Source organism: Pyrus communis, chromosome 11, assembly GCF_041283825.1.
Source record: "Pyrus communis isolate YQ-2024b chromosome 11, ASM4128382v1, whole genome shotgun sequence".
Classification (NCBI taxonomy): domain Eukaryota; kingdom Viridiplantae; phylum Streptophyta; class Magnoliopsida; order Rosales; family Rosaceae; genus Pyrus; species Pyrus communis.
The window spans coordinates 8091983-8108261 of record NC_142575.1 but is presented as its reverse complement, the minus strand read 5'-3'; the positions used below and the strand labels follow the sequence as shown (position 1 = coordinate 8108261).

General features: G+C 35.7%; 2 protein-coding genes across 3 annotated transcripts; one reads left to right on the top strand and one right to left on the bottom strand.

The window, feature by feature from the left end:
• Positions 1–351: 351 nt before the first annotated feature.
• Positions 352–2530, bottom strand: LOC137742745 (large ribosomal subunit protein uL29). Of its 2 annotated transcripts, XM_088678859.1 has the most exons (5): positions 2375–2530; positions 2139–2274; positions 1861–2017; positions 723–844; positions 352–581 (listed from the first exon to the last, which is right to left on the bottom strand). In XM_088678859.1, exons 1-4 carry the CDS (start codon positions 2376–2378, stop codon positions 770–772), a joined length of 372 nt encoding a protein of 123 aa, XP_088534985.1. In that variant the 5' UTR covers positions 2379–2530; the 3' UTR covers positions 352–581; positions 723–769. The 2 variants fall into 2 exon arrangements, with proteins under 2 accessions (XP_088534985.1, XP_088534984.1); XM_088678858.1 differs by lacking the exon at positions 352–581 and having other exon boundaries at positions 604–844.
• A 5997-nt stretch (positions 2531–8527) lies between these two features.
• Positions 8528–10206, top strand: LOC137743339 (uncharacterized). Its single transcript, XM_088680467.1, has 3 exons — positions 8528–9254; positions 9349–9424; positions 9840–10206. The coding sequence occupies exons 1-3, from the start codon at positions 8598–8600 to the stop codon at positions 10013–10015; spliced, it is 909 nt and encodes a 302-aa protein (XP_088536593.1). The 5' UTR covers positions 8528–8597; the 3' UTR covers positions 10016–10206.
• The last annotated feature ends 6073 nt before the right edge of the window (positions 10207–16279 follow it).

Genomic DNA, 16279 nt, shown 5'->3' with positions numbered 1-16279 from the left:
CGATAATATACTATAGTCCACTCATATTATAATATATTGATTAGTAACGCCATTTCTAGCCTTTTAACTCAACAATTTCCACACGCACAAGGTGAGCATTAAGTTGGGACCCACTCAAGAAATTTCTTTGCAAGTTTGGAATATTTTCTGAATTTGACAATTATTTTCTCTTAACACACAGAATGCTTGAAACATAGACATGAATGGGGCCCTTAGGTCGAGATCCCCACTTCGTGAAACCAAAAAATTTTGAGCTAGTGGCGTGTATACCATCCAACAGCTCAGAGAAGACCGCATAGCGCACATATGGTCGGCTCTACGCAAATGCTCCGTATTTCTTTAAGCATATGGTTTGCTCAACACAAATGCTCTGTATTTCTTTTTGACAGAGTGAAAATTTACAAGGACGGGAATTTAAACTTGAGTGTAAGTGATCGGGCACCCTAAACCCTCACGAAATGACAACACAAAAATATTTAGTTTGGCTAACAAGAAGAGCCCGACAGACTCAACTCCTGAGAGCAAACAGATTCGAATGCATCTGGTTCTGTTGATTTAAGGACAACTAAACCTCTGATAATCTGATGGCAAAGGATCAAACAATAAACGAAAGCAAAATCAGCATTAAAATTCTGGATCAACAAAATCATATTTGGGATAGCGCCTACGTAGATAAAATTACGGAAAGAGTTCAACATTTTAAACTGATGTCCTTGGAATACCATATAACGGGTGAAACTCTCAATTCCCTTCAAATCTGGATCCATAATCATGCCTTGATTGCGTACTTTCTCAGTGGGTAGTACATCTCCTTTTTCTTCTCCCTTTCTGTCTTCAAAGATGCCTACAAAAAAAAACAATTTGACAACCGAATTAGGATAAAAATATATTGCCAGAAAACTTAACATCGATAATTATTCTGACAGCCACAATACTGTGGAGCGGGCTAAGCAAGGGTAACCTACAGTTCATGTTACGAACGAGAGAAAGGTGGAGAGAGAGAGGTGGGCAGTGATAGACAAAACAATGCAGCAGTTCACATACACCAATAGAAGTGGAGCTCACTATGAACTATACAATAATGCAGAAATAGAAGTTAAACCGAAAAACTCCATAGAGCAAGGACAAGCTTAATAAATCTAAATAGTTGCCCAGAAGAATTCCACAAGTACTGGAATCAAATAAGATCCTGGTCAAAAAAATAAATCTATTTGCAAAACCATATTAACCAGACTGAAAATAAATTTGTATTCAAGTAAGTCTAACTAGGAAAATCAAATAGAAGAAATGGTCTCCAATATGATTGCAAACCTGAGATAGAGATTCTCTAGCTCCACTCCGCGTCATAAGTAAATGTGAGCTTATTAGCTAAGGTAGATTTGAGATAGCGCTTCTAGTCAAGTCAACTAATTGCACGATCATATCGAAAAACCATTAAATTTTGCCCTTTCATTTTAACCATGTGCAGGCCAAACCAAAGTTAAACAATTGAATCTAGATACTAATGCCTAAATGGTATACGAACTATTGAATTAAAAGAATAAAACATCTAACATATACCAACCCATATTAACTTACATTCATCCCGATGCAATTAGTTTCGGTCTCTAAGACAGTCCGTTTACTTATTTCTCACAAGACACACGTCAATACGCTAATGTAAAAATTTTAAAGGGATTGTCAACAAAACAAAGAAATGCATATCATATTCAAGCAAAGGAAAAACATAACAAAAGTATACTCGTAGACTTTCCTACATAATCACAACTCTTAAACAAATGGGCAGCTTCCCAAATCACTACGCAGAAAAAATCAATGAAAACCGAAATCGGGTTTTACGGGGATGCAGATTAGCCGTACCTGGTGCTTGGTGAGACGCCTCCTGATGGCCCTGGTCTTCTTGGGACGCAAATCGAGGGGAAGGAGCTTCTTGTTCCTGTAGACTTCTCTAAGAGCCGCCTTTTGCTTCTGGGACATCACCGTCAACACCTGAGCGATCGAAAGCCTCACCACCTTGCTGAAATCACAAAAAAAAAAAAAAAAAAAAAAAACCCCAAAAAATTGAACAAAAATTCCACGAGTCAAATCAATCAATAAAATTACAGAGAGAGAGAGAGAGAGAGAGAGAGAGAGGATACATTTTGGAGAGTTTGTTGGGGGCTCCACCGGTGACCTTGGCGACCCGGAGAAGAGCGAGCTCTGCTTTCAGATCCTTCAGCTGAGCCAAGAGATCTGCCTTGGTTTTGTGCCTAAGCTCATGGACCTTAATCCTCGCTATTACATAAATTTTTTTGTAAAAAAGTTAAATTAGAACGATACAGATTCGATTTCAGAAGAGATTAAACGAGGAAGATGAGAATTTAGCAGATCGTACCCATTACTGCTGCAGTCGGTGTTGCTCGCTTTGGAAGAAGAAGGTGGAGACGGGAACTGTTACCCTAGAACTTGGCTGCAGTTTTAATAACCATATGTTTCTAAAACCCTAATCCGTAGTACTATTTGATCTTTTCACGATTAGATTTGGGCTTCAAGTGATTGTGGTTCGTTGAGCCCATTGTCCATTTGGGTCCTTGAAGTGGATATGGACTTGGGCCAATCGGGTCTTCAGCTCTATTATCACATCCCCCTTTGGAAGGAAAAAAAACCCTAAATTAGATGGACTTTTGTAAGATCTAAAGACAACTTACTAAGGACCTCTTTTAGGCTTAATGGTTAATGAGTTTAAACCACATTTGTAGACACCAAAGTTATAATAAACTTTCCATTGTTGTACTCAAAGTTAGATGGTTGATTGTAAGGTGTTGATAGCTGAAGTGTTTAAAAACATTTTAATCTGGACATGAGGTTCGGCGTTCAATTTCCTGGTACACAACGCTTCTTGCATATAACAAAAAATCATAGATGGCAGCAATAACCTTTTTCCATATCAAACTTTGATAGGTACTAGACGGTAAGGCAAATGATGGTAATGAATGGTTGTGTGATTGGAAGATTCAGGGACGACATTGATCGATTTTCAAATTAAAGAACAAAATGATGAGTTATGACAATTTCAGACACCATTTATAATAAATCCTACATGTTTTTAGTTTTCATGCATTTTTTTGTGATTGAGATTCAGTGAAAATATTTTGTTTTTAATTTTCATTTTGTATATTTTCCTTACACACTCTATCTTCTTCATTCAATTCTCTCTTGTATTTCCTCTCTATCTTTAACCTGAAAAGAAAATCTAAGAATTAATTAAAAAAATAGTTACGAATTAACTATCCTAATTAAGAATAGAGATCTTGGACTTGATCCCCCGTTCAAAAAGGTTTAAGAATGTTACTCCATATATTACCAATACAAAAAGATAAATAACGAAGGTTTTGAAGTTATCTAAAAATATCAATGGTTGAGCCCGTATTTCACACAGTTCGTCCTATTCAATTCCTAACATTGATGAATCACATGATAGTGACTAAGAGAGGTTGAAATGTATTTTTGAATCTTTTCGGCCATCGAAAATGTGAACGATTGTGACTTCGTCACCAACTGGTTTCCCTTTTTAAGAATAAAAAAGAAAGAAGAAGTTGTCTGCAAATATAAAAACAAAAACAAAGCATAAGATTGCATGCTTGCTTGGGTGATTTCATTAATATTCACAGGAAAGAAGTTGCTTTTCTGAAAGAAGAGAGACATTTGAACAATAGAAAGAAGATAGACAAATTTGCAGCAGTCACATCAAGGATTCTCTGGTGGTAATCAGCTTACTCAGTTTTAAAACAAAACTATACGTAAAAGCAAAAGATACCTTACAAAAAGAAGGAAATTTAAAACAACTAAAGGCGCTTAAACCTTAACCCTCCCATTAATTATGATGAAAGGCCTCATCTTTAATCGCGTGATTATAAAACAAAAGGCACACAACATATTACAAATGTTTAACCACGTGATTAGAAGGTCCACATTGTAAAAGTTAAATATATTTTGAGTTATACAAGCGGTTGAGTGAGAACAATGTTGATGTGATTAATATTATTATTAATATTGTAGCAAGCTAATACTGTGAACAATGTTGATGTGATTAATATTGTTATCAATATTAGGACACGATTCCAATATCTTGTAAGCCAAGTATGCACCTGACCATCCTAGTGCACATCTGTAGTATTTGATTGCCCTTAATTCCCATCATAAAAATATAATAAACACGAGAACATTTGTTTTAGTAGTAGTCTAGGTTAATTTTTTTCGTTTCCCTTCGACTGTACGAACAAAAACCAAACAATAGCATCAAGAAGTAGGATGATTCAAATGTTTGATTGTCGTGTATCTCTAACAGTATTAGCTAAATTTTTGTTATTGTAACTAGCCAAATGACTCAAATGTTAATTTGGCTAGCCACAACTTTCAACAATATTAGCTATTTTAGCTTACGTTCTTTTGCATGTGGTTTAATATTATAATGGATACGGTGTTGGGTTTCCATGCATACATTCCGGATTCGAAACTCTCCCTCTTCTATGTTCACAAAATCAAGACAAGTCGTCATTTGGCTAGCCTGTCGAAGCCTTCTTTTCTAACTAATTAGAAGGAAATTCATCTTTTGCAATTCCCAGCTAATCAGAAGGCAGCGTTGGTCGTACTTGTGGTTTACAACTTTTGCATCTCCATCTACACAAAGATGTCGCCAGAGGATTGGGGGTGCAAAATGCACTGTTTTATGGAACACAAGCCAGCCATTTAGCCCATTTTCCATGCGTAATCATTGCAAAGTGCCTCACAAATAAATAACAAATAGTACCAGCTAAATTGAATTAGGATCAAACATTCTATGTGATCAGCAAGCACTTATATGCAATGCTGTATAGTAAACTGCAGCAAAATTGAATTTATATTTGAGGAATGCTACCAATATACCTTTTTATTTGGATTTTTCATTTTACTTTTTTGGTTTTTTATTTTTTTATTTTACAATGTTAGAAGATGGTTTGAACTGTCTAATTTCTTGTTCATGTTTTAAGATTAATTCTATTAAAAATTAATCATATTTCTAAGAGTTATCTAATACATAGAAACAAACTATGTTATTTAGTTAAACACTAATTTTTTTTACAAGGTTAATCGAACTATTAAACGATTTTTTATTAGGATGATTTCTTGAAGAGTTGATTGACCAATCCTTAAAGCATTTCCACCGGTGTGGACGTGCCACTAGGGCACCTTTTGGTAAAGTCCATCTCAAATGAGAGAAGTTTTTTATTGTAACCGAAACACATATGGTACATCACATATTTTTACGTAGGTGGTGATAAATTTTATTTTTGAAGTTATTAGCTTTTTAACGCATATATCATATCTTTTGTATAATGACACATGATGTACCATCTCCTCAACTGATGCCCAGTCGAGTGGTGGACCCACGGAGTCCAGACAGCTTCCCAGGCTATTATGGGACAGGCAGCTACCCAGGGAGGTGATGGGGCCGGCTGACGTCAGTGAAAGTGGCCCAGACAACGACTGTTTAATCTCTGGCAGTTTGGCAAACGGTCCAAAATTTTCCAATTTCTAAAATTAAAATAAAATACAAATATGTTTTAAAAATATTTAAAAATAAGGAAAATTTTTAAAAATATAAATTTGAAGACTCAAACAAATTGTAAATATATTTTTATAACTAACCAACCATCTTCTTCACTGTCACAAACAATAATACAAACTTCTTTTTTTGTATACAGTTTAATTAATTAATTATGTCACTTAATATTACGGTTCAGTGGTATTCATCTTCACTTGTAAGTGAGATTTTCAGGTTTGATTCTCGTCAAAGACGAATTTGAACCATATTATTGCTAGCTCATTGTGAGGTTAAACTTATCCCTTCCTTATTAATGTAAATAGTATTGTTTGTTAAAAAAAAAAAAAAAATCTAATTATACATTACTTTATAATAATAATAATAATATGTGAATAATAATTACCTTGACAACGTTTGAACAGGTAAAGTTGCACAAAAGCAGTTACTTTCATGCAATGAATACTGACTGCCTAGGCCTCCTATCTCTTGCATAGGGGTAACTATCACATCCCGGCTCGGACCCCTACCACATCCTGGGCTCGACTCCACCGTAACACGATATTGTCCGCTTTGGGCCCCGATCACGCCCTCACGGTTTTGTTTCTAGGAACTCACACAGGAACATCCAAGTGGGTCACCCATCATGGGATTGCTCTCGCGCGAACTTGCTTAACTTCAAAGTTCCGATGGAACTCGAAGCTAGTGAGTTCCCAAAAGACTTCGTGCTAGGTAGAGATGAGAATATACATATAAGGCTTCCAGGATCCTCATCCCTGGGCGATGTGGGATGTTACAATCCACCCCCCTTAGGAGTCTGACGTCCTCGTCAGTACACATCCGGCCAGGGATTGACTCTGATACCAAATTGTCACATCCCGGCCCAGGCACCCACCACATCCTGGGCTTGACTCCACCGTAGCAAGATATTGTCCACTTTGGGCCCCGACCATGCCCTCACGGTTTTGTTTCTGGGAACTCACACGAGAACTTCCCAGTGGGTCACCCATCATGGGATTGCTCTCGCGCGAACTCGCTTAACTTCGGAGTTTCGATGGAACCCGAAGCCATTGAGCTCCCAAAATGCCTCGTGGTAAGTAGAGATGAAAATATACATATAAAACTTTTAGGATCCTCACCCCTTAACGATGTGGGATGTTACAGTAACAGGTCAAGTTGCTCTCTTATAGATTGAGCTATGGTGAATATAAACCAACAAATTAAAGGATGTAATAGAAATATTCTTTTGAAATAATAAGGAAGATTCTTTTGAGCTGAGGATCACATGCAGGTAGATCCAATGTTGATGATTTAATATGCAAAATTAAAAGTGTTTTAAGCCTAAGTTGTTAGATTATCATCCTTTAACCCACTGCCACCTTCTTCCAGTTACACGAATTTGACACCATTAATTCAACCATTATTGACCATTGCCTTGTCGCTTATTCCGGAATTAGGGTAACATTTTAAACTCCAAAGAATATAATTATTTTGAAGTTCCTGATTGTAAGAAGTGGACATAAGTTTACAGCCTTTCAATCTTGTTTTTTTGTTTCAACGTCTAGTTATATCAAGGTTTTTAAAAAAAAAAAAAAAAAAAAAAAAGATGCATAAAAATTTAGAGATCTAGTCCAATGATGCTTAAGGCTACTAATGCTTGATTAGCATAACACCTACCTTGGAAAAGAAGTGTCGAGTAATTTTCTTTTAAAAAAAATAATTTATATATTCGAACTCGAAACCTTCTTCAACAATGTAGAACAAATGTTTAGAATACAAACATAAAGCTTCACAATCACATTACTTGGTTACATTACATATCCGTTACACCATTTTTTTAACACAACTTTGGACACATGTTTTTGTGAAGCCTACTAATGTATTTTAACGATTTAAACCACTTATCTTTTAGAACATCATTTTAAAAAACTAGACAAATCCAAAATCATTAAGACATATATTTGTAATGAAGAAAATAGAATAATACAGTTCAACAAAGAAACTCTAAACCCTAAATTTAACTATCATATAGTTTCAGATTTAGTTGATTTTTGGTAATCATAATCTTTGAGGGTAAACCTAAAAGATAAACGATTTGGATCGTTGAAATACATTACAACCTGTGTTAAAAATATTATAAAAAGTATACGTCTCATTATATCATATCATATCATACACACAAACACATATGCGAAAACCAAATGTGATTCGCACCGCAAAACAATTGTTCTTAAAAAATGAATGATAGAAAACATAAAAGTAAATAAAAGAAACAATGATGTACCAATAATAGAACTAGCTGCATGCTACCTTTAGAGAAATAGCTGAGCTAGCTCATGGTGCGAGTTGTAGTTGTATTCATACCACATAAAGATGAACGCAACTTTAATCAAATTACACCTTTCAATTAAAACGGAAAATAATATTTCCAATAAAAAATTTCACAACTTTAAACTTTGAAGACTATATTAATTACATATCTTCTCATTGTCTAAAGTACTATCATCTTCTCTAGCATTTCCGAGTGATTTTCTTTTGTCACCCATTGATAATGTATCAAATGTCTATTAGACAGATGATTCATTTTTAAATACAGGATAAAAGTTTATTATATGGATGATCTCGGAAATCGTGCACTGATTGCAAAAGAACAAATTTTCCTTCTATTTAATGATGTGGAAAATTTTTTCAGTATATTCGGAATATGGGATGGTACAATATGCTCGAAATATAGGATGGTACAATATATTGAATTATACAATTAGATAGACACTTGAAGAAAAAAAATTTCCAACAATTATATGATAACATGTAACGTACTGCCTACCTAACACAATGAAAAATCTCTCCATGATGTGGGGAACGATTAGTACATCTTTTTTTTTCTCTCTCTATTCTCATCCACCAACTTACTTTAAAAGCAGACTAGTTGGCCTCTTTTTGAAGAAAATCGATCCTTGGATCACTCTTCTACTTCTCTTCAGTCTTCACCAAACAAAAGCTACCACATTTTATTCAAATTATTCTCCAATTAGCCATGAAAGGAATGGATATTTTCTGTGCATCTCCAGCTTCCACAGCCATTTGCTCTAGCCTGGATGCCGTGGTCCGCCGAGGCCGACCCCTTGATCATGGTCATTATCATCGTCTTCATGATCACGATCAACGGAAAAACCAACCTCATCAACAAACTCACCATGCCCCTTGCTCATCTCAGTTACCTATTTATCCCAAACCATTTTACGAAATATGTAGAACGAGTTTTTCTAGTGCACAAAGGCAGCTACGTACAAAAAGCTCTGCTGAGATACATGACTTAACAAGGACTAAGAGTGCCAATGGCTCTTCTTCTTCTCCTTCTCGGTTCCTCTTAAGTGACTCGCCCTTCATTGACAGGATATCGGAGCCCGATTGTAAGAATGTCTCTGCAGCTGCATTTGTTCCTCCTCAAGTACCCTCTAAGCCTAGAGACTCGATGAGCTCAAATGTTCCTCCTCAAGTACCCTCTAAAGTACCCTCTAATCCTAGAGACTCGATGAGCTCAAATGTTCCTCCTCAAGTACCTTCTAAGCCTAGAGTCTCGACAAGCTCAAATGTTCCTCCTCAAGTACCCTCTAAGCCTAGAGGCTCGATGAGCTCAAATGGTCATTGTAGTACTGTTTTGAAGTCTTCTTCTACTAGTTCTCGTCACCAGGTAACCTAATTTTCAGTTTTAATTCTTTTATGTCTTTTGGTTTTTGCTATTGGACAATTGAAGGCATGCATCTGAAGTTGTTCAACTATTGTAGGTTGTTGTTTTGAGGGTGTCACTGCATTGCAAGGGTTGTGAAGGAAAAGTGAGAAAACACCTCTCTAAAATGGAAGGTATAGTTAATTAGTAGATGGAGAAAGAAAAACTACTTAAAATTTCGTACAAATTTGTATTATTTAAATAATTAAATTTGTATATATTTCTTTGTACTTCGAACCAAATTGGATTAAAAAAAAAAAAGTTTATCTTTTCGTATTATGTGTTGTTTGTAGCGAGATGCGAAAGAATATTCTCTTGTTAGAAATATTAATATGTTATGATCTGTATAGTTTATTTTTATTTATTGACAATTCAAATCTTTCTTATTTATGCGTGTAAATGCTATATGCAACATCAATTGGGATGAAAATTGAAATAATATATGATATTTGTGTAATACTATGCTATATTTAAAAGCTATAATTTTTTATGGTCTTGAAAATTAAAAAAATAAATAAATTATAGTGGTTAATTGCTGAATTTCTGCAGGAGTGACTTCATTTAGCATAGATTTCCAAACAAAGAGAGTCACTGTGGTGGGGGATGTCACCCCATTAGGTGTGCTCTCAAGTGTATCAAAGGTGAGGAAATCCCAGCTCTGGCCTTCTCCAACATCATCATCACCATCCTCTCGGTTGCCAGCGCGAACTACTCCTAAACCCTAAATTAATTAAATCAGTTTTCTTTTTATGTTATATATTCTCTGCCAAATTTCAAGTTTCCAGGCTTGCGTGTGCGTGTAATTTGCATGATTATTATTTTTAACTAAATAATCGATTGTTAATCAATAATCAAGTTTAATATCTCATATGTAAATGCAAAACCCTAGTATATTTTTAAGAGATCTGAATCAAAGTCTCTTTCTTATGTCCTTCTAAATTAATTATCAAGTTTGAAATCCTGCAACTTCTGTCAACTTTGAGTAAGGTATCCTATTGTTTACACTTTCGATGTCAATAACAAATGCGACACAACATGGTTGTGCACTGCCAACATTCTATTGCTAATGTAACCTCTCGATCATGTGAAGCAAACTGACCATTTCGCAGCCCCACCTATCCACCACTTTACTTCTTCTTGACTTTCAGTTTTGAGCACTATGATACACACACACACACACACACACACACACACACACACACACACACACACACATTATATCAACCACCGTATTTCAAATATTGTTTGACTCTTTCCAAAAGAATTATGTGACATGACCATGTATGACATACAAACACTTTCTAAGCTTTTAAATCAACATAATTTTATATTAATCTGAATTTGATAGTTCGTATAATATTTATATGTCATACGCACTTGATGTTGATCTAACGGTTAAGGATTGTGTGTTATAGATGTTTGTAGGCAATTTTTTTAACATGAACAGTTTTTAGCGATCACCATGCAAAGCATGCATTGAACATATTGTTGGAGAATCAAAGTTACTAGATTAAACCTACACGCGTCAAACTTTTATATTAGATCTTTCGGAACAAATTAGTTATACCACGCTATCATATTTCAAGCAACATATATTTGAGCAATCACACAAGTTCCTTATCTGACTCATCTGAAAGGATTACTGCGTGATACTAGTTATACAACGCCACAGTATATTCACAGTGTCACGTAGTAATTTTCCCCATCAACCACTTCCCCGCAACATATATTTGACGTTTGAGCATCTTGTGGCAAAATAGCAACAATGTGAAACATACAAACAAAAGTGCGTTATGATAATGTTCAGAAACAGAGAAATGCATGCGGTGTCCATATGGTCGGCACTCAAGGACAACATATTGTTTGGGACAAGAAGCACTTATTCTTGTTTTTTTTCTTTCTCAATTCTTTTTCTATCCTATGGATTGTACCATCACATAAGGAATGGTAAAGTGGTCACATATGTATTTAAACAAGGGTGAACCGTCAATTTAGTCCTTGAATTATCACTTCAGAGAAAATCAGGTCTCTAAATTATTTTTTCAGAACAATCAATTTTGAATTATAAAAATTTGCCAATTACATCCCTAATTTTATATTCGAAGCTACTATATTCAATTTGTCATCAATTTAAGTCACTTGACTTGTATGTGATACACTGTAGAGGTTAGATTGGTAGTTTTTTTTTAAAGAAATAGTGTATGGAGTTAACTTTAGAGAATAAATTGGTAGTTTTTCATAAAGAAATAGTGTAAGAGGTTGGAAATTAATCTTCTTCAATTCTTTTGATCTGACGGTTGGAAATTAAGAGAGAAGTGTGAGAGGTAAAAATTGGTGTGTGGAGAGCTTTACCCTTAAACAAAATAGATCAAAATTTGGATGCAAGTAATGAATGCTATCTCTCTAACAGGATTATCATAAATTAAAACGATCATTTAATCTAGTAGCACTCGATTTTCATGAATTCAAATCTCGCATACAATAATTACAGATCTAAGTTTAGTAACATTCGATTTTTCATTAGTTCAAATCTCGCAAACAACAACTACAGATCTAAGTATAATCTCTCTTGTACTTACCCCAATATGTCTTTCCTACAATGAACCAAATGAAGACTAGAAGTTATACCAACATTTTTTTGTTGCAAGTCTATTAATTCAAAAGCATTATTTCATGCCCTTGTTCTTGGTCGGGTTTGTTCCTTTTCTTTTTTGCTTTTCGAAACTATATTATCCATCTTTTCTTTGACCAACTATAATCAGCAGGGAAAAGAGTTTTGTAATGTCCATAGGTTGGAAGCAAGCAAAATTCCAATTCTATGTCAACAACCATAACTTGAATACTTGTTATTCTTTTGTTGTATCTTCCTTTTCCGGATGCTTCGTGACTTTAATTTATTTGATTATGACATATGTATTATCCACCTATCAAGCGATCATATCATAGAATATGTCTCTTGTATAGAAATTTGGTATACGGGTTGGTGCAACCTTTTCTCGTCATCAGCATGAAATTTTTTCTTTTTCGTATGTAAGGAAGTGTTTGGACATTGGATTATCTTTGACCTAACAAAGGGTTCCGAATCCTCTCCTCTCTTATTTTCTTTTTCTTCCAATCCTCTTTTATTTGAACGCTCACGAGTAAACCATGTCAACATCTTATGTTGACTTCTTTATAAAAAGACAAAGACAAAAAAAAAAAAAAAAGTGAAAACGGAAGGGAGAAGATCTGAAGGGAGAGAATCCTACTTATCCCTTCACTAGCCGTCTAGTTTGAGGGATGGAGCAAATAACATTATTTGAGAGGTACCGTCAAAAAGTTTAAGTTAGTTTGAGAAATGATACATATAACCTTATTTCGTTTCAACTAAGTGACACTATTGTAGGACCTACTTTGCATTGTATTTCAAATCTAAAATCACCCTGTCATTTTAGCATTTTTTTTAAAAATATCACATTAATATATTATTTTGGACATGTCTTTTTGCTTTTGGTTTTTTTTTTTTTTTTTTTTTTTTTAAAGTCTCAAATTTGTTTTCAAAATGATCTTTGTATAAATAATTAAAGAAATACATGGTTTGAATAATTAAAATAACATCCGAAACAGGATCCATAAAATATCCTTATTTGAAAGACTCCTTAGTAAAATGAGACTTTGTATATAACTATATATATTGAAGGCTTATTTTTAGCTATGTCCCTTGAAACTTGATTTTAAGGGTGAAGTGTTGATTTAGTCCCTGAATTATCATCTTAGTGCAAATTAGGTCCTTGAATTTATTTTTCTAAAATCCCTAAATTCATTAAAAATTGCTAATTTCAACCATATTATTATATTCAAAGCTATTTTATCCAATTTTTTTGTCAACTTAAGTCACTTGACACACTTTCGAGTGTAATACAGTCATTTTCTCGCCAATAAGCCCTTAACATTTCATATAGGTTGTGAATCTAACGTCTAATTTAGCCTCCAACGTTAACTCTATACAATATAGGGGTGGGCAAACGGGTCTTGGACCTGCGGATAGGGGCGGGTACAAGCAGGTCGATGCGGGTACGGGGCGGGGCGGTGCAGTTCTATGTTACTTAAGGGGCGGGTCCAAATTGCTAAGAAAACGGGCCCCTGGCCCGGACCGTATCTATTGTCCAATATGTGGAGATTTAATCTCCACCTTTGATTAAATCCCACAATCCACTTGGCACGGTGTTCGTCGATGCAGGTTCTGGGCTGAACGGAAAAGATGCGGCGGAAGGGAGTAACGAGTGTGGAATACAGGCTTCAAACAAGCACTATGCGATGCCGATCTGGGTGGGAGGTTCATCAGGACCCTGCAGCAAGCAGCAACAGAGGTTCAAGACAGGTGTGAAATGGTGGTTGGTTAAGGTCTCAGTCGAATATGGACACACACGGGTCAGGCATCGGCAGTCTTGAGGTGCAGAGGTGTAGTGGAGTAACGGCGGAGGTCCAGTTTGGGAAATCGTGCTCAAGTTGACCTTGCCAGTGATGGGGATTCGCTGGCGGGTCTCCGGTGAGCATAGGAAAACAGTGAACTGTCCTGACAAGATTCCGATCTTGTGGCTTAGAAACGACAGGAACCGCAGGAAATCAAGCTTTGGGTAAACGATGAGGTCGCCAATATCGATCTCAACCTTACTGTAAGAGAACGTGGTGGTTCGACATCTCTTGGAACAATCAGAATTCAAGAGAGCTAAAGAAGAAGAGGGAAAAAAAAAAAAAAAAGGGACCCGTGAACCTGGCCCGAAACAGGCCGAGTTAGGTCCGGTTCTTGTAGTAGAATTTCTTATACCAAGACCGGCCCGCCCCATTTCTTTTAAGCCCAGGTCCGGTCCGATCCTTTCAAAATCGGGCCCAGCCCGACCCATACCCAGCCCCAATACATTATTTCTTTATGAAAAATTATTAATCTACCCTCCAATGTGTATCACATGCAAGTAACATGACTTAAATTGATGGAAAATTGAATATAGTAGTTTCAAATATAATATTATGGTTGTAATTGGCAGATTTTTATAATTGAAGGATTGATTTTTCTGAAAAATAGTTTAGGGACCTAATTTTCACTCCGGTGATAATTTAGGGACTAAATTGGCAGTTCACCCTGATTTTGATATCACTTTGCTATTTGTAACTCAAATGTCACATCCCGGCCCGGGACAGATCACTTCCCGGGCCCGCTCCACCACCGTAGCACGATATTGCCCGCTTTGGGCTTACCATTCCTTCACGGTTTTGTTATTGTGACATCCCACATTGCCCAGGGAAGTGATCCTTATATGTATATTCCCATCCCTACCTAGCACGAGGCCTTTTGGGAGCTCACTGGCTTCGGGTTCCATGGGAACTCCGAAGTTAAGTGAGTAGCGCATGAGAGCACTCCCAAAATGGGTGACCCATCGGAAAGTTCTCATGTGAGTTCCCAGAAACAAAACCGTGAGGGCGTGGTCGGGGCCTAAAGCGGACAATATCGTGCTACGGTGGTGGAGCGGGCCCGGAAAGTGATCCGCCCCGGGCGGGGATGTGACACAAAAGTCGTTACTTTACTTCTTGAAACTCAAGGTTCCTCCACTTTACCCCCTAAAACTCGATTTTCATTTTGTGTCTCTTTCCTTATTCACATTTTTTACGTCTCTCCCGCCATTCCTTTTCCTCTGTTTTATTTCTCTCTTGTATCTTAACAGATAAATGAAATGATTAATATCAAATGGGTTTGTAGGTTTTTTTTCTTTCACCATTTTGTATGTATTTCATGTGCTTTCCTCCCTCCCCCTCTTATCACACTCCGTCCACATCAATGATTTATGCATCATTCCATCTGTCTTTTCTCCATCTCTAGTCTTTTCTCCATCTCTAATATAAAAGAAAATCTAAAAACAAAAAATACAATTATTACCAAACTCCTGTAAGTTCAAAGAAAAGTGAAGAACATATATGATTACGTTAGGGATTTTTATGACTTTAGAGATTTTTATGATATCCAAGCAAATTAAAATTTGTTAGGTTCCCCTCTTTTTGAGACATGAAGCTATACTTTTGACTTGAAACTTTTACAAGGGTCTAGTGTTTAAGTGGGTACTTCACGTGTCATAAAATAAGTGGAGAGATACAAAAAAATATAGGCCTTAATTGGATCAATAATCCATGTGGTAATACGGTAATCTGAAGATAACCCACGTGGTAAAAGAATTAGGATCTAAACTTTTGTGGTAAAGTCTATTAGGGTTCAGGTCCAAAATTAAAAGTTTCGTCAACTCTGTCAATTGTTTGCACATAAGCCTCACATGTGAGGCTAAAAACATAAAGTTAGCCTCATATGTGAGCCTCACGTGCTAACAATTAACGGAGAGTTCCGTTTTGGAATCATCTGTGTGACTCACGTGTTAATAATTAATAGAGAGTTGATAGAATTTTTAATTTTGAATCGAAATCCTAAAGGACTTTACCACAGGGGTTTAATCCTAATTTTTTTACCACATGACTTATCTTCCAACTTCCCTATCATTATAAGAACTAATAATTCAATTGGGCCAAAAATATATCATTTCCTTTACTTTATTATGACATGTGGAACTAGCTAGTTTTGACATATAAAAGCTTAAACCTCGAAAAATCTCTCAATTTTGACGTTTAAAAAGCTTAAAACTTGGAGCTAATTGCAACTCCATTCAACATCTTTAAACTTTACAATCTCATATAAAAACTTACGATTGCATTGTAATTTCATACATTCGTCAATTTTCTCATAAGTATCTCTATTATTTTGCCTACTTGGCATCGCAAGACTCACTCTATCACCTATCTGGACTACCCTATTGCAATGAAATTGAAAGTTTTTATTGACATTGTAATGAAATCGAAAGTTTTTTTTATGAAATTGTGAAGTTTTAAAGATGTCATACAGAGTTGCAATTGAACACAATTTTAAGAGGATAAACAGTCATTTACCCTTAATTGAGTAATATGTCAAAGAA